Source organism: Haliaeetus leucocephalus, unplaced genomic scaffold, assembly GCF_000737465.1.
Source record: "Haliaeetus leucocephalus isolate CR32 unplaced genomic scaffold, Haliaeetus_leucocephalus-4.0 Scaffold229, whole genome shotgun sequence".
Taxonomy (NCBI): Eukaryota; Metazoa; Chordata; class Aves; order Accipitriformes; family Accipitridae; genus Haliaeetus; species Haliaeetus leucocephalus.
Window position 1 is genome coordinate 1,878,465 of NW_010972665.1, and position 18,495 is coordinate 1,896,959.

General features: G+C 45.1%; 1 protein-coding gene across 8 annotated transcripts in view; it reads left to right on the forward strand.

Annotated features, from left to right (window-relative positions):
* ZSWIM8 (zinc finger, SWIM-type containing 8) overlaps positions 1–18,495 on the forward strand; it is a 73,320-nt gene that overhangs the window by 42,645 nt on the left and 12,180 nt on the right. For all 8 annotated transcript variants that reach the window (XR_774360.1, XR_774357.1, XR_774361.1 and 5 more), the window contains exons 10-25: positions 101–1,109; positions 1,905–2,036; positions 2,974–3,153; positions 4,468–4,651; positions 5,221–5,319; positions 6,233–6,357; positions 7,651–7,882; positions 8,665–8,817; positions 9,601–9,823; positions 10,021–10,310; positions 11,084–11,307; positions 11,596–12,078; positions 12,687–12,855; positions 15,179–15,352; positions 16,787–16,906; positions 17,795–17,973. Coding sequence is in view for 3 of the 8 variants with exons in the window: in XM_010567765.1 (XP_010566067.1) it covers positions 101–1,109; positions 1,905–2,036; positions 2,974–3,153; positions 4,468–4,651; positions 5,221–5,319; positions 6,233–6,357; positions 7,651–7,882; positions 8,665–8,817; positions 9,601–9,823; positions 10,021–10,310; positions 11,084–11,307; positions 11,596–12,078; positions 12,687–12,855; positions 15,179–15,352; positions 16,787–16,906; positions 17,795–17,973 (3,976 nt within the window). In the remaining 5 variants the exon portion in view is untranslated. The remainder of the gene's footprint in view (positions 1–100; positions 1,110–1,904; positions 2,037–2,973; positions 3,154–4,467; positions 4,652–5,220; positions 5,320–6,232; positions 6,358–7,650; positions 7,883–8,664; positions 8,818–9,600; positions 9,824–10,020; positions 10,311–11,083; positions 11,308–11,595; positions 12,079–12,686; positions 12,856–15,178; positions 15,353–16,786; positions 16,907–17,794; positions 17,974–18,495) is intronic.

The window sequence follows — 18,495 nt, forward strand, 5'->3', positions numbered from 1 at the left end:
GTTTCTGACCAAAAGGAAGTGTTCTGTAGGTTAAGAGGTAGTTTGTCACAGGTGCATTTTGTTTCTGCTTTCTAACCTGTCCTCTTGCTGCTTCTTTTAGGCGCAGGGACCTTTGCTCACAGCTCAGACAGTGGCAGCTGAAAGTCATAGATAATGTTAAGAGGGGTCAGCACAAGAAATCACTGGAGAAGCTCTTCCAGGGTTTCAAGCCAGCTGTGGAAGCCTGTTACTTCAACTGGGAGGAAGCTTATCCCATTCCTGGGATCACATATAGCAGCACTGACAAAAAGAACTCATTCTGTTGGGTAAAGGCCATCCAGCAGAGGAGTTGCCGGTTGCAGTGTACAGAAACTGCCTGTGAGGCTGGTAGAACCCATGGACAGGAGCCCGGGGGACCATGTCTGCAACCTGGGGACAGGCTGCGTCCCTCTCCGCAAGAGCCAGCAGTTCGTCCAAAGGAACTTACTGGAAAGCGGAAAGTTGTCTCTGAAACGCCACAGAGGGTTCTGAGACGGCTTTCAGCAGAAGGTGATAAAGCCGTGTACAAGACTGCAGCGGGCAAAGCAAAGTTGCCAGTGAGCAAAGGCTTGACCAGTAAACATAGTGGGAAACGCCGCATGAGCAGTGAAGACAGCTCTCTGGAGCCAGACTTGGCAGAGATGAGCCTGGATGACAGCAGCTTGGCTCTGGGGGCAGAAGCCAGCAACACATTTAGTTTTACAGAAAGCCCACTGAGCAGGAGCTATAGGGACACCTTTGAGGAGGATGGTGGGGTGTACTTCTCTGAGGGACCTGAGCCCAGTGTCAGGAGCAGTTCCATGGCCAAGAAATCACCCAAGGATCCTGTGGGGGAAATGGGTAGTGGTGATGATGACCTCCCTTCTGCAGATGAGAACAGTGGTGGTGTGAGCCTGAAGCCAGAAGAAGTGGGAGAGAATGGTGCAGCAGGGGGTGGGGATGATGGAGAAGATGACGATGATTACCAGGTATACTATCTGAATCCACAAGAGGTAGCCAAGGAAGATGATGACAAAGCTGAAGGGGGAAATGAAGAGGAGCAGGATATATTTGCTGGTATAAAGCCTCTGGAGCAGGAGAACCGGATGGAGGTGAGCTGAATCTAGTTAAAAACACTGTTTTGCAGTTTTATGTATTGTATACATCATGGTCTTGCCAGCCTCCTAGCTGTCACACTTAACCTAGTATGTCAAATCAAGTGCTTAATGATAATGTCATCATAACCCATTGTATCATAAGCTATCTACTTAATCCAGTGGTATCACACATGTCTCTTTCCCACAAGCTTGACTCCCTATTTCTGTGCTAACTTCAGGTGTATCCCAGTTTTAGCTCATCTCATGTCACACTCCAGAATTTACAGATGTAGGCAACACAGTGTGTGCTTTTTTACCGAGTCTCACTCCTGTAAATGGCAAAATTGAGCTGAAATTAAAAACAAGTAAGTGCCCAGCAGGAAAATCTCAAATCCAACCATGTAAGCAGAAATTCTCTGGAAAGCCAGAGGCAATCTAAATAGACCGTGTCACGTTCCTGTAATAACCTCAAAATATGTTTAGAGCATGCACCTATATGAGCAAGCAGCTGAAATGGAGATGCATGGAAATAGTTAGTCAGTTTGGGCTTTAGTTTTATTTTTTTTTGAGTTGTTCTCTGATCTCTTATAGCACTTGGAGGGAGGATAGGACTTAATCATGGAAGAAAAGACTTTTTAGGGGAGTGCTTAAAGGGATGGTGGGGTCCAGGCAAGAAGGACTCTGACAACACCTGCTGCTGAAGTCAATTGTGAATTGTGTTTGCAGAGTCTTCGCAACAATTAGTTTGAGCAGGCTAGCTCTAGCCTGGGGGAGTGTGGTTTGAATATGACCATCTGTTCTTTCTTGCAGATCCTGTTTGCCTGTGCAGAGGCCCTGTATGCACATGGATACAGTAATGATGCATGCCGCTTAACTGTAGAGCTTGCCAGGGACCTACTGGCCAACCCTCCAGATCTCAAAGTGGAGCAACCACCAACTAAGGTAGAGAGAGAGCTTGCCTAGTTTTGGGGGTAGAGTAAGTTAGAAGGAATATGTGGGATGGATAGAACAGCATTCCCAGGCATTTCTCATTCACTGTGATTCAGGGCACTTCACTGATGCTCTGGGTTGAACTTCTCTGGATGTCATTAATGTGCCTGATCACTGCGTGTGTGGGTGAAAAAAAAGGAGAAAGAAAATAACAGGCCATTCAGCAGGACTTGGAGTCTTCAGAAACTCGAGTTTAATTAAAAGCTTCTTCACTTTTCCTTATGCTTCAGAGAGAAGCTTGGTTTGTCTGTTTAAAGCTGCAGCTCCTTTAGGAATCTATTTTAAATCAATTGGACAAAACACTGTATTTAACATCATCTTCAAAGGATGTTTTGTTTAAGAGATACCTGCTACTGTGTGCTATGAGAATATACAGCAGCTGTAAGAAGTCTTGATTTTTGTGCAGCTCTGTGCAGGTGACCCTGTTTCTTGTGATTCTCTCCAAAACCTTAGTCTCCTATTTCATAATGTGGACCACTGGAAATGTTAGAAGTTTTGCTGGTTCACAACAGAGGGTTGGAAAGGAAAGAAATAAGCATAAACTTCTGGAAAATCAGTTGTAGTGGCACTAAGCAGTGTTTGTTGTATGGAAGGGTTCCCTTGGAAGGGACAGGCATGCAACATCTGCCTGCACAGCATCAGTCCAGTAGTGGATATATGTCTTATCAACAGGCCAGCTCTTCCACTGTGTTGTGTTGGGGTGAGATAGGGGAAGTAATGATGTTCGTCAGTAACCACTGGGATTTGTGATTCCTCAGTAAAGGGAATAAAATTTAAATATGTTTTATTCTTTCTTCTGTCTACTGATTATTGCAAAGGTAGAAGGACAAGCATAGAATCATTTAGGATATGTAGGAAAGTCTCCTGTGACAAATTCCTCCTCAAACAGGGCAAAAAGAACAAGGTATCAACCAGCAAGCAGACATGGATGGCAACCAACACCTTGTCTAAAGCTGCTTTCTTGTTGACTGTGTTGAGTGAGCGGCTGGAGTACCACAACCTGGCCTTTCGAATAGGAATGTTTGCTCTGGAGCTGCAGAGACCACCTGCCTCTACAAAGGCTCTGGAGGTATGAAACATCTCAAAAAGGCAGTATCCATAAGCCCGTAAGCAACATTGTGCTGCTTGAATGCTTTTGCTCATGTGGTTTCCATTTCAGCTCCTCAAGTTTGGTTATGCTTTTATATGTTTCCTTTAAATTGATTGCAGTGGGACTAAATGGATTGTGTGCATGTCCTATTAGCACATGTTGATCTGCCAGAAAAATTATTAGAAATATCACTTCATCTGGCATTACCTTCATTGATAGGAAGCTCAGACCTCATGTGCCATCAGGCCTTTGATCTCACATGAAGCTGCAGGCTTGAAAATATTTAAATGAGTACAAAATCTTCTATGAATATATAGTTTTGATTAGAATAGCTTACTTCTTATCTTAAAATATGTTTCCAGTTTGCTTGGCTAATCTGGGGAAAATAAAACCATTTGTAAATGGAACTGTCCATATTCGCATTGGTGAAATGGTTTGAAACTTACTCTTCAGGGTGAATTGGTGCAATTGTTACGTCTGAAAATAGTTGCTCTTGCTGATCTCATTCATTGGCAAGCAAACGTGTGCACTGTGCAGGCATATTATTTTGGACGCTGCTTGATTACTATTTGGCTTCCTGCTTAGAAAAAAGAAGTGTCCAATTAAGACCTTGTCTGTGTGATTTGCAGCTGCCTTGCTTTTCACTGCAGGGTTGTACAGTCCCTGGAGGTGTGTATTGTTGCTAGGTATCCACCAACTACACTTGATACACTAATTATCTGTACTTCTTATGGTCTGTTCAGAAGATTGTGAGGTTGGCAGTTTACTTGCTACCTAAAAGAAAACAATCACTTTCACATGTTAAGAATGGAGAGAATGCAGGTATGGCAGAGTAGTGAAATGTAATGGTCTTCATCCTGGTGGCATGTGTGCTGCCACCCCATGCCCATTCTTCTCCTAGTAAGTCTCTGTTGTCTTGAATGGGTATATTACTTAACATAGCATCCTTTCTTCCTACAATTAAGAGTAATCACCTTTTCCACTGACTTATCCAGTCAAATGCTTCTCCTGATGTTCCTATGAAAGCTGATGCATTTTTTTCTGTATGCAGCTCAAGAGTGATAATTTGCGTTAAAAATGTGTGTATAAATATGAGGCAAGACTTGTATTAGATTTGAAAATCTGTATTTAGTGTGGAGAGAATGGTAAAAGTGGCTAGGGTGCTAAGAGTTGCTATAATTTAACAATCCAATAAAAACTATTGCTGTACTTCATGTATAGGGAAAAATGGTCCACGGCCCATAGGCCCTGTGCTGATGACAGCTTCTTCTGTTTCCTTGTGGATACTACCAGGTGAAGCTGGCATATCAGGAGTCTGAGATTGTAGCCCTCTTGAAGAAGATTCCCTTGGGCACTAATGAGATGAACACTATTCGAGGAAGAGCTGAAGAACTGCGAGAAGGGACCCTATGCGATTACCGTCCTGTCCTGCCTCTGATGTTGGCTAGCTTTATATTTGATGTCCTGTGCACTCCAGGTACTGTCTGCATTGGCTTGAGTGCATGAAGGGCATGTTCTGAGATGCCAGGTCTTGAGGGGTTTTCAAAGAGAAACTGTCTGCTGTATAAGAACAACCTAATCTTGATTCTTCACATGCTGTTGCTTCCACTTCCCTCCATATTGCTGTAGAGGTACTTTGTGCCCCAATGGAACTGCCTCTCCTTCTGCTTACATTTGAAAAAAACCTGGAAACTTACCACATTTCAGCAGTTTGTGTGTATTTGTAAAATAGTTATAAATGACTGACTTTTCTACTCTTATGCTGGTTATATTCAGAGGAAGCCAATATAAATCTAGTATTTTAAAAAAGAACACAACCTGGGATTAGTAGACTGACTTGGCAGTATACCTGCCTGGTTTAGAACCTTCTGAGTTTAGAGAGGAATGGAAAAAAAAACCCAAGATAGTGCTGTTGTCTTGAAACTGGTGCAGGGCTAGGAATAGGACCACAGGAAGCTCTGCAAATTTAGAAGGCTCTCAGAAATGGCTTTTGCCTTGAGGTCCTAGTTTTGAAAGCTGAGCAGTAATTCTATTGTCTTCTTTCAGTGGTTTCTCCTACAGGCTCTAGACCCCCAAGCCGTAATTGGAATAATGAAATGCCTGGAGACGAAGAGCTTGGTTTTGAGGCAGCTGTTGCTGCTCTTGGTAAGAATCTTTTACAAGAAAAGTCTTTCTTCATCTGTGTTCTGCATCCTGCCTCATTTTGGATGGTGAGAGTTAGTAGCTCGTTCCAGTTTGGTGCAGAAATGAAAGTGTTTGCATGGTTTGTCAGAACCAGCTGCAGAAGGATTCTACATGCCAGGGTTGAGGTGCCTTTGTGAAGCTGTGAAAAATGGAAGGGGGATGCGGGACAGGAACTGAATGTTAAAGTAGTAACATGAATTTTAGCTTTCTTCTTGCTCTTTTGTTGCAGGAGATGTATTGCCTGGACTTTAATGGAGGTGGATAATTTCAGAGAACAAAAGGCAATAATTTCAGAAGAGGTCTTTCAATGATAGCGAAAAACTAGCAGAAGTACTCTTGAGCATTATCATATAATTCAGGGTCTTAGCATAATACTGGATTCTTGCCTCGTTTATCAGCTTCAGCAACAAAGCAGTAATTATATATAGTATGTTGACAATATTGTATGCCTGTGTTAAAGCAGCATGCAAAAAGGAATAGAATGGATTAAACAAGACCTGTCCTCTGTTGCCTCATCTCTGAAAGGAGGAAGATGAGTTCTTTATGGTGTGGGAATGCTGGCTCGTAGCATCTGCAGAAACTGGAAGTTTGTTTCAAGATGAAGTTGTGGGCTTGCCTGGACTCTTTTCCAGTGGCATAGGTTAGGATCTGGTTGTTCTGACAGTTGTAGCAAGCTTAGTATTCTGGGGACAGACAGCAGCTCCTGTTTATTCGTGACCTATTTCTGAAGTTAACAGAGAAATAGGGGAAAAAAAAAATCTTTTGCCTGTGACAGTGAGGTGAATAAAATAGTCTGAGGTATAGATAGTGCTCAGGATGCGGTGTAGTCCCCTGGGCTCACTTATCTCTTCATCCCCTCTTTTCTGGCCTGCAGGCATGAAAACAACTGTCAGTGAAGCAGAACATCCTCTGTTGTGTGAAGGCACCCGAAGGGAGAAAGGGGATCTGGCACTAGCCCTGATGATTACTTACAAGGATGATCAGTCTAAGCTGAAGAAGGTGAGTTTCCCTTTAAAAGGAGAGAGGGAGGTGCAAACCATGTTTGGGTTTTGATGGATTTGATAGTTTTGCCAGTGAGCACAAGTTGCTGTGTCATGTACTGGTGATTTACAAGCTATGTTGTGGTATTTATATTCTTCCACTGATGTAAAATCTGATTGTGCAGTGTGCATTGCCCTGGAAGAGGCACCCTTTCCATAAGGTCTTAAGGTCCAGTCGGGAGAATGCATTCTCAGTGCTTTTAATACTTTTGCTTATTTGCTAAAACAAGTCCTTTGTTCCAGGGGTTTTCAGTGTGCACTGTGTGTGTGGTCTGGGGATTGAGTCTGTTTTGCTGCAGGGATGTTGGCTTGCAGAACAGTATATCTAGCAAAGCCTTTGTTTCTTAACCTCTCACCTCTTTTGATATACTAGTTCAGTCCACTTGTGCCTTAATTTCCCATGCAAGAGAGATAGTAAAACTCTGCCCTTCCACCCCAAAAGAGGAAAAAAAAAATCAAAAAATGCTGAAGCTTCAGGAAGGTTTCATTAATCTTTTATATTCAGAAAAGCTTCTACCCAGCAAGAATATTATTAGTGTCTTTCTGCCTCCTAAAGAAGTACTTTTGCTATACTCTTCTGCAGGGAATAACAGGGACAATGTGATATCAGTCATCTGCAAATAAATGCTCTGTCACACTCATGGTGTTCGTTTCATCTGGAGAATGAACAGTAGAAATGGACAAACCCATAAAACGTGGTCATGCATTGTTGCCTAATTATGTAATAAATAAGGACAATAAAGTGTTATTGTAGGCTGGTAGAAGGCAGTTTCTCTAGTGGCTTTACCAGTTTCTCAGTAATGGTCTGACGGGATTTTTTGAGTGGTGAGCACAGAATTTTGGTGACTTAAACAAGAACATCTAATGACTGGCAGAACTAAATATAAAGTCCTCCATTCTGTCCTTGATGTACCAGAAGTACTTCTTTATTGTGAGTTTTTGGTGCCTTTCAACTAAAGCCAGTGGCTGTTCGAAGTGAAAATGGGGATATTACTGCGTACAAATGAATCTTTACTTCCTCAGTGATACAGACCACGTGGCTCTCAACTGTGCATTGCTGATCTTCAGTGCAGGAAGACAATGCCTAGTTTATAGAGAATAAGCATTTTCTTTTTTTCTCCAACAAATGGAATTTATTGTGCACCAGGAAGCTGATTTGGTACTTTCCCTCTATGTCTTGGTGTAATGCCTGTTCTTTTACCCTTCTGCTAAGCTCTTCTTTTATTTTTTTTCTTTTTCCTTGCTGTTAAAGATTTTAGACAAACTCCTGGACAGAGAGAGTCAAACTCACAAACCACAGACTCTGAGTTCCTTCTACTCATCCAGCAAGCCTACGGTAGCAAACCAAAAATCTCCTTCCAAACATGCTGCCCAGTCCACTGCAGCTATCCAGCAGCTTCCAGGGACTTCTGTCACTCAGCAAGCTACTGTAAGCACTGCAGTCCAGAGCAGTCCTGAGAATTTTGTGGAGAAGAGTGCACAGGGTAAGAGGTGCTTTGTAAGGGCTGTGCTGAAACCCTTCTGTTATCAGTGCAAAACTGGAACTGTACATTTTTGTCTGTTTTGGGAAGTAGTCTGAGTGATTATATTACCATCTGGCTGCTTGGTGGTTACTTGAAAGTCATTCCCCCATGATCTCTTTGGCTGTATCCATTTCTGTAAACATTCTTGATGCATAGAAATTCAAGCTAATTTTCAGGTTTTCCTATCTTGAGCCAGTTGTATAACCAGTTAACATAAAACTACTGTGACTCTGTCTTTTAGGTTTGTATCACAGGGGTGCAGAATTTCAAAAAGTAACACACTGAGTCAGGTACCTTCATGCAAGATAAATAACTAAGGTTTCTGAAGAGCGTTAGAGGTAAACGTGGTTTTCTTCAAGCTGTGCCTCCACTTTGGTGGCAAACATCACATACAGCAGCATTTGGTGGAAAGCAAGTGCTCTCTTAACTCTTCCTAAAGAGATCATTACTAGCTGAGGATGACTGCAATACGATTAGGGTTGCTGGAGCATTTTTATTCTAAAATCTTTCTGTAGTCGCAGCAAATTTTCCAAATCTTGAGTTAAGGTCAAATGTTCTTGGCCTGGTATTGCATGATATGCTTAATACTGAAAGAAAACTGAGATAATCCTGCTCATAAATACCACTCATTTCATAAAAATCCTGCATCTTTTGATGTTTATATCTTTTAAATGGCCACATCTGGTTTTAGAGATACAGAAACAAATCATAATGTTTACCTTGTCACTGTCCTGTTTATGCAGAGAGCTCTCAGAGGTCCCCCTGTGAGCCAGCTGCGGAGGCCACTGTCTTGAAACAAGAGGGAAAGGTCCCCAGTCGTCTGGCCCTTGGAAACCGAGGTGGATACAATGGGAGATGCTGGGGTTCACCTGTCAGGCAGAAGAAGAAACACACAGGTAGGAACAGACTAGTTCATACAGCATCTAGTGCTGTGCTGGCAGTCTGCTGGGCTTTCAGCAATTCCCTTGCTCTTTCATTCCACTTGTCAGCCTTTCCTGTACTACGGAAGCAGCTGATTGTCTCTGAGATGTTTGGCATGGAGAAATAGGTTTTGCCCCACAGATTTCCTGCCCCGTTCTGTATGGGAATTTACCATACCTTTCTCACACTAGATATGTTCTGGGTGATGGATTAGGTATCTGGAGCTGAATGATGGCTGGACTCTGGGAGCGAAGCACTGTGCTCCTGGGTCCAGAAACAAATTCAGAGGAGCTGCCGCCTCTCTACACTTCTCTTGGGAAGGTTATAAATTAGAGGCCGGGGATGTGAAGAACCTTTCTGTAAATTGTGCAGCATATACCAGAAGGGTTTTCTTCATGCTCATACAATATGTGGAACTTGACTTTGTATGTGTATTTGTTTCTTGTTGTTACACACTGCCACAAAGCTTGGCAGGTGGAGCAAGGGGCTGGGATGGTGTGAAGGGGGAAATAAAGATACATTGTTCTTGGACTCTTCTGCTTTTTAATCCAAGAGCTGCAAAATGACACTGATATCTGTGGCCAAAATGAGTAATTTAATCTTGGTTTGCAAAGTTGAACGCCTGGCAGCTGTAAGGCTGACTGTTACTGACACAACTGATCTTGGTTGGGACTGTAGGTGATGTGGGTAGGAGTTTACCTATCCACGTTACATTTACCAATCCTGGTGACGTTACTGTGTTGGTTCTGGTGTTGTAGGCATGGCTAGTATTGACAGCAGTGCTCCTGAAACCACCTCTGACAGTTCTCCAACACTCAGTCGGCGTCCACTACGTGGGGGATGGGCAACAACATCGTGGGGCAGAGGACAGGACAGTGACAGCATCAGCAGTTCTTCAAGTGATTCACTGGGATCTTCCTCTTCCAGTGGGAGTAGGAGAGCCAGTGGGGGAGCCCGTGCAAAGACTGTGGAAGTTGGCAGGTAATGAATAATACTGGTGCACAGAGGCAATCTCTAGGCCTGATGTCAGGAAGCTAGCACATGTGCATCAGGAAGTACTTCTTTGGGAGAGTTTGTTTCCATTCCTCTGGACCCTAAAGACAGGAAATCTGCACTGCAGCTAGTGAACTTGGGGTACTTGTTGCTGCCTGAAAGCTTCCTCTGTCTTTTTCTTCTAGGTATAAAGGGAGACGGCTGGAGAGCCATGCTCCTCATGTCCCAAACCAGCCCTCAGAGGCAGCTGCTCACTTCTACTTTGAATTGGCCAAGACAGTCCTTATCAAAGCAGGTGGAAACAGCAGTACCTCTATCTTCACCCACCCTTCCTCCAGTGGTGGGCACCAGGGACCACACCGCAACCTTCATCTCTGCGCCTTCGAGATTGGGCTGTACGCACTAGGGCTGCACAACTTTGTGTCTCCCAACTGGCTCTCTCGAACTTACTCCTCTCATGTCTCTTGGATCACAGGTTACAGCAAAACTTTATCAGGAAGCTTACTTCTGGGCAGGAAGGAGGGGAGGGAGGCAAGCTTATTCCCCAAAATGGTGATGCTGATGTGCTATGGTAACCATGTAAGCTGCTGGCACAGCTGGCAGTAGAAGCTGAGCACGAATGATTTACAGAGTGGTGCTTGCTTTGGCCTGGAAAGTTCCTGTGATCTGTTTCTTCTTGTTTGTACTGCAACATGCTTCAGTCTTCAAAGCCATAGACCACTTCTCGTACAGAGACTGGTCTTAGTTTCTCTTTGAGGGGTCTGCTGAAGAGAGAGACATTTGTCAAGTCTGAACATGCTCTTTGGCTCCGTTCAGCATTTCACTTTCCTCCTCCTTCTGTTTGCACCCAGACCTACTACCTGCTTTTTCTATTCACATGGCTTCTAGAGCCTGAAAAACACACCCTTGAAAAGTCATGTTTTCCTGACATGGTGGAAATAGAGCGACAGTCCAGGCTGTGTTTTATGGGTACTAAAATCAGCTATAGCAAGTTCCTCTCACTGCCTCAAATGCATGTTTAACTTAACTTTGGTAATGGTACCCTTATTCACTGCTTGCTTATTGAGGGCTCTTGCCTGTCCTGTGTTTTGGGAGGAAGAGCCTAAATTTGACATGAAGCCTAAGGGGAGCAACTGGGCTCTGTCACTGCTTCTGAAGGAAGTGAGGAGTGCAGCTCCTGTTGAGGGAAGGCTGACTAGAACTGCGCTGGGCATACAGTGGTGTGAGAATCTTCTCCCTTCCTCTTAGGGCAGGCCATGGAGATCGGTAGCGCAGCCTTGAACATCTTGGTGGAGTGTTGGGATGGACATCTGACTCCCCCAGAGGTGGCATCATTGGCAGACAGAGCTTCACGGGCCAGAGACTCCAACATGGTGCGGGCAGCTGCTGAACTGGCACTCAGCTGCCTGCCCCATGCCCATGCCCTGAACCCAAATGAGATCCAGAGGGCTCTGGTGCAGTGCAAGGAACAGGTGAGCATCACATGGGGGCTGGCTAGTGCAAGCTGATTTCTAGCATCAAGGATGTGCTGTTACTTGTGGGATTGGCTCCTCTGCCACTGGACAGCCTTAATCTCAGTTCTGTGGATTTCTTATGTTTCATGAATAAGTCTGGTTATTCTGCTGCATAGTTGTGATCTGTCTGCTCCCCATAGCGTCAGTCATTTTAGAGCGCCTTATACTTTTCTCATGTTGTAGTTTTGCCTTCTTGTGTTTCTCATTTTGCGTTCTTCACTTCTGCTTTTCTTTCACTGCTCCCAGGACAATCTGATGCTGGAAAAGGCCTGTATGGCAGTAGAAGAGGCAGCCAAAGGAGGTGGCGTGTACCCAGAAGTCCTGTTTGAAGTAGCTCACCAGTGGTACTGGCTTTACGAACAGACTGTTGGTGGGACCCCAGCCCAGAGAGAAGGTGCCACTGGCTGCAGTGCCAGTGGTGCACGGGCTGCCTCTGAAGCGGCACGTGGGTTGACAGACAACCGGGTGACCTCTGAGCCGACCACTGTAACAGTGGCAGCTGCGGTAACTGCAGCAGCAACAGTCATGCCGGTGATCTCTGTTGGGTCGACCATGTACCAGCAGCATACAATGGCAGGGCCAGCAATGGCACATACGCACACGCAGGGTCTCCATCCTTACACCACCCTTCAGACTCACATACCCTGTAATCCCCAGTATATTGGACACACTATCCAGCACATGCCGCGCCCAGCTGTCTTCCCGGTCCCTGGCTCGGCGTACCCACAGGTGAGTTTTGCCTGTGCCTTGTTCATTTATGGTGAACTTTGTGTGGCTGCTTCCAGAGGGAGTACGTCGGACTGGGGAGAGTGTGGGGCTTAGCCCTGCCATGGCTTGAGATCTAGCTTCTGCTCCCACTTACTTGCTGATTTGTGATACTTACTCTGGCTTCCCAGCTCAGCGTTTGCATAATAAGGAGCCTTCTATGGGTGCATTTAAAGTCTCAAGAGAATTTAAAATATAATACATCAGTAGTTTTTAATTGTTATTGCCCCATAGTTTCTCAGAAGGCACTGGACAAAAAGATTGTCTTCTTCAGAGCTTGCAGACTAAACAGAGACTACAGAGGGAAAACCAAATAAAGGTTATTTTAACCTCCGCCTATTTTTGAAAGTTTTTGGAGCGGTTTTCTGCTTTAGGTTTAAAGGGAGGAGGAGCAAGCAGATGTGATGGTCATGTCGTGCCAGGTAGTTTCTGTGCTGCTTTTTCCTGTGCTTCCTCCTCCCTGTCAGATTGGACTTCCCATGCTCTGAGGTTTGTGTGGAGACATTGTGTTTTGGACTACTTCTAAATGGTCAGACGAGGTAGACATGACTGTTACTTATGTTCTGTTTTAGGGTGTCCATCCAGCATTCATAGGAGCGCAGTACCCTTATTCAGTAACAACACCGTCATTGGCAGCTACAGCAGTGTCATTTCCCGGTGTGCCCGTCCCATCCATGACGCAGATTGCAGTGCATCCCTATCACAGTGAGACAGGACTGTCACTGTCTTCCAATGTAGCAAGTAAGTGTTACTTTATTTACTGTGCCTCCTAGCTGTACCGCAGTCAAGTCCTGCTCCTCATTGACCACAGGTGGAACCAGGGTTCTTGCACTGAAAAGTTCTGGCCAAATCCACTCCATCCTAAAGATATGCATGCTAAGGGGTACTGGGATTCATAAGGGGGCTGATTCCACTAGTGGAGCTTTAATTTCTGTTTGGCTGAATTTCCAGTATGAGATTATTTTGGCCTCTCAGACTAAAGTGTGGTTGGAGCTCTCCTGGCCTTTCTGACTTCTAAGTTGTTAGGGCATTATTCCCCCTCTTCTTTGGGCAAGGTGAGCATAGATGATCTTGAGCAGTGTCTTGTGGTTCCTTTGGGTCAGATGAATAGAGAGTGCAGGAAGCAGACAGCAGTCAGACTTCTGCTACACTAGCACTAATAGATGTCTTTCCAGCCCAAAGGGATTGGAGGCGGCTAGTACCTGAAATGTGGAACTTCATTAGAGAGGACAGATGTTTTGGCAGGATCATGTCAATGGTAATCTGAATGATTGCTCACATGTTGTGTTGGCACTAGAGCAGTGGTGAAGACCCATCAAGTAGTGTGCAGCACTGGAACAGCAGATGTTGACTGAATTGTGGACATGCTCTCATTGCCGTGGGGTTTTGCACCAGTGGGTCATGGTTGACCCAGGCTCTGTTATCCCTTCACTGGAGAGGTTGTAGTGTTTGGCTATTTGTACATTTGCTTATCAGTGCTTTGCAACTCACCAGGTGCTGGAAGACTGGTATGTGGGAAAACACTTAAGAGCTCTGTTGGCCTCCTTCATATCCAGATTATCAGGAGAATCTTTTCAGTTATTTTTATCTTGCATTTTGATGCCAAAAAGCCACCACAAAAGCAAATAGAATAGTCCTGAAGGCCTCAGGATCTGAAGAGCATCCTTTGCTGTCAGCCTTCGTCCTGGGCTGATGCTGTGACTCTTAATTGTGAGAAACCATTTCTGTACTCCAAGGAGTTATGAGTCTTCCAGAACTGCTAACTCATCCTAGGGCACTTAAAATAATGAAAGGAAAAAACAACTCCACCCTTCCCAGTTGCCATTGTTTATGGCTTGCATAAACTTCTGTTTTTGGTTCTTAAAATACTGTTTCATTGTTCCTAGAATACATAGTCACATGGTGACGCTTGAGCTCTGGCAACTATTCAGCTCATTCTTGTGGGTTATTCTCCTTGGCCAGACTTCAAATGCAGCACAGATTTTGCCCCACTTTGACACTGTGTGTCTGCTTGGTTGAGGAGGTCAGACAGATCTTTCCTGGGAGGCATATTGTTCTCAGGTACTCAACTATTTTCTAGTAAACATGTTAAAAAAAAAAAAAAAAAATGCTTGTGGTGGCAGGGGAAGAGGAGAAGTCAGAACTTGGAGTATTGCCCAAGGTGGTGTAGTAGCACCACAGAGAAGCTGTGAAATAAGGTTAACAGTGTGCACACACCTAATGGCATCTCTGCTCTGGAATTCTCAGGCAAACCTTGCTTTTTCCTCTCTGTACCTTTCTTGAGAGGGAAAGTTAGATACACTTGAGTCCCTTGTCAGAGTACAGCTTACTGGCTCAGTCTTAACTGCTGTCCATGCAAGTTTAGGTGGTACAATGTAATGGATTTTCCTGTGATTTCTGATTTTCCTTGATTTTGCTCATACTAGTTAAGTGTCTGAAGGTGACAGAGCTTCTCAAATTTCCTTGCTGTTTTTATTGTCAGTATGTGCTGCCAGTGTATGCAGTGGCTGTTCTTTCTGAGGATGTATTGGAGGCTAGCCTCCAGTAACACTCTTCCTGCCTGGTAGCTGGATGGAGTCATAGCTGTCTTACAGCAGAAGTGGAGGAACCTCACAGTGTTGGACTTGATCTTTGAGTGACTTAATACTGTTCCTGCTCAATGGTTTTCCTCAGCAGTTTCTCATCAGATGTAGACAAGCACGTGCTTGTTTCCTTGCACAAGAAATCAGAACCAGACGTCATTTAATAATAGCAAAGACCTTTGAGTCAACACATGTTTTTACATGTAAAACATGTATCATGAGCATATTCATGGTATACTGTGAAAGAGATGGACAAGATTGTAACTGACTGCTTTCAGGCTCTACTTGCAAACAAAATAGAGATATTTCTAGCCCGTTGTATTTCAGTTGTAAGTCTGTGGTTTTTGGTTGCTGTATTGTTCTGTTTAGGGGAACAGAACACTACATTGGCAGGGGGTGGTCAGGTAAGGGAGATGATGGCCCAAGTAAACCTTCTTTTAGGCTGGTGGTGGGTCCTAATGCTGCTGTTTTGCTCTCTTCAGTAGGAAGTGTCCATGCAGGATCAACGTTCCCAGCGATTCAGGGGGCTTCCTTGACAACTCTGTCCTCACAGCCCAACTCCCTTGTTACAGGGAGTTTTCCTGCCGAGGATGAGCAGCACAGTCAGCCTGTGAGCCCCCAGGGTCTGCACTACCTCCACTCCGCATACCGAGTTGGTAAGGACGGCCAAGTGGGTTTCTATGGCCCCCCTCGAGAGAGGGATTCAGGGCAGGGCTGCAGGTTTTCACTGTCATTTGGCAATTTGCTACTGCACCTGTTGGGGGTGATGGCATCTTAGCTACATGGGGAAAGCCAGTTCATGATCATATATGGAGGCTAAAAATGGACACAAAGCAACAGAAGATTGAACAGCTGCTGTTGAGAGCCATCAGAGTAGAAGAGAAAGCTAAGTGGGTTAGAGCTGGGAAGAGTCTTGCCTTTCAGCAGGTGTACATAAAGGAGTCTGGATAGGGCTCTGAGGATGTGGTTGTGCAAGTTGTGACTATGTGAAAAAAATGGAGTTCAGCTTCTGCGGCTCATGGATGGTGAAGGCACACTTCTAGTTTAATAATACCAGCTGAGTCTTCAGAGGCACAGAGGGATGTGCACTGTGCCTTTCCAGCTAGGTTGTTGAAAACTGACATGGAGGGAACTTATATTTTGAGGAGAGTGGGTATGTAATTCGCATTCCTTTCCCAGTCACGCTGGTTATGAGGAAATAGAGTCTCTGCCTGAACTGCCATCGGTGCAAGGATATCAGTCTTGGGGTTTCTGATTTGAGCTTAGATTGCAGTAAGCTACTTGTACATAGTCATGGTCCAACCCACTGGATACCTGGGGAGGGAGAAGGGAGCCTCTAAGATAAGCAAAGCCAGCACAGGGTAGCAAACAAAGGGAAACAGGAAGAAAATGGAAGGAAGGCTATCTAAAGGTTGCTTGAGGTTTTTTGTTGAAAGCTAGAGAAGAAAGTACTTGTTAGCCAGAAAGGGGTGCTGATGTCATTGGAAATGTCACAGTGGTAAGCTTTGAAAGGCATTTAATAGCCCGAATAACAGAGAAGCGAGGGGAGGGAGGGAGAGGGTCTGGAGGATGAAGACATAGTGCCTGTTGGTATTTTAAAACTCTTTAAATGGGAGAATTTGCCTGAAGAACTGTAATGGAATAAGTGAAATGTTTGCAGATTGACAATACTGCAGCTCAGTGTTGGCCTGTTGTCTTTGCAACTGAGTAAGTTGATTTGGGTAGCTTCCCTGTTGCAAAATTTGGAGCAAATGCGTTGCTTTCAGGACACCTTTTGTAGTGCAGCCTTTGGGGCTATCTTCTTGATCCTGCTGTAGATGCTAGTGGAGTGTCTCTTTGCAGCTCTAGTGAGGTGTGATGGCTGTGCAGATTTCCCAGCCTGGAGCAGCAGATCCAGACGTTCTTGCAGATACTGCCTGTGGTGACAGGCTCCAAGATGGGCCTTTCATTTCACTCTGGACTCTTTCCAGCTAGGGAATTTTCTGCTGATGAAGGGCAGGCCAATCAGGTTGTGTTGCAGTGAGTGAAGTGCTAGACTAAGTCTTACTGGGCAGAAGTGCTGCTTGACTCTGGCTGCCCCTTTCTCACAGGGATGCTGGCTCTGGAGATGCTTGGCCGAAGAGCTCACAACGACCATCCCAACAACTTCTCCCGCAGCCCACCCTACACAGAGGATGTAAAATGGCTCCTTGGGTTAGCTGCAAAGTTAGGTAAGGCTCAGAGCAGTACTTCAGCAGAAATCCACTTGCTGGGATTTGGACTGTGGTGGGAAAAAGCTCTCCAAAGAGTCAAACTTCAAAGATTGGGTGAGCCTGGTATCTGATCCCATTTCTGAGAATGTTTCAGAAGATCCCTGCTGCTCTTCCGTCCAGGCAGTTGTCCCATTTCTGGGTTCTGTAGACATGCTGTTGAATTTTGAGGCATTGGATTAAGTGCATGGGGTTGGACAGGGCTCAAAGCTTGTATCTCTTCCATTCTATAACAACTTTTTCTTTTCCCTTTCTACTATCTTGTAGGTATTGCTCTTTCTTACGTATACTTACACCTTCTGAAGACCTTGTATAGCAGTAGGTGCTCAAACGACCAATTGTTTGGTTTTTGGTTTTACTTCCACTTTGCTCTTGGATCTTTTTTGTCACCCCTCTGCAAACAGCCTGTCTAGTGGTGTGGCTTCTCCTGCTGCTGCTGGGGGAGGTCCACTGTAGGCAGCAGTGGGGAAGCTTGATTATCTCTCCAGCCTCCCTAAGACCTGAGTGCTGGGGTTGCAGGTGCTTCCTAGATGGGTAGGCAAGAAGCAATGGGAGGAGGTGCAGGAGGTGTCCTTGCCTCTAGTTACCTTGCCACATCAGTTTTCTTTCATATCCCCTTTAAAGACAGGTGAACTGGGAATATCAGTGACTAAGGTGGTACCTGGTCTCTACTCAGACCTGATGAATGATCTCTTGACCCCATGAGTTTGCTAGACTTATCTCCCCTAAGCTTGCTGGAGGATATATTACACTGAGAAGGTGCTCCAAACCCAGGTTCTTGCTGGCAAGTACTTGATTTCTTGTGTGTCTCTTACCTTAACACTATTGTTCTGACTTCTTCCTGTGCAGGTGTAAACTACGTGCATCAGTTTTGCGTTGGTGCGGCCAAGGGGGTGCTGAGCCCTTTTGTGCTCCAGGAGATCATCATGGAAGCTCTACAGAGGCTCAACCCTGCCCATGTGCACAACCACCTGCGCACCCCAGCCTTCCACCAGCTGGTGCAGAGGTGCCAACAGGCCTACATGCAGGTAACGTGTGGCCTGTCTTCTTGCCTGTCAAAGCTGCCAGGCCATTGCCTGCCTTGCAGGTACTGCCTGTGTGTGTGTATGCGCAGAGAGGAAGGGGCCTTGGGTACTCGTAGCTAAACTGGTCCATTGCCTGATGCATCCCTCTCCCTCAGCAGGGACTAGAATAAGCATCGCTTGCTTGTATGGAGGCTGCATACAAAGGACCTCATTGTACTGCTTCTTCCAGGGCCTCTCACCTCCTCTGCTAACCATGAAGGATGGGGTGGTTCTGTGTTCCCTGTCCTCTTTCTTCCTCCAAATGCTACCTGTACCTTTTAACTTCTGTACTTTTTCTTTGCTATGTTTTCAAGCCCTCTGTCCACCTTCCTTCCTAGCCTATCTTTTTTTTTTTTCTTTCCTTGTTTGTAGCCTGTCTTCCCCTTGTTGTGAAGCCCTAGCATGGCTGTCTGGCGTGCCAGTGCTGGCACTAATAGTGGAAGTGGCTTGGTCAGCTACCAGTATGGATGAGATATCTCAGGATTT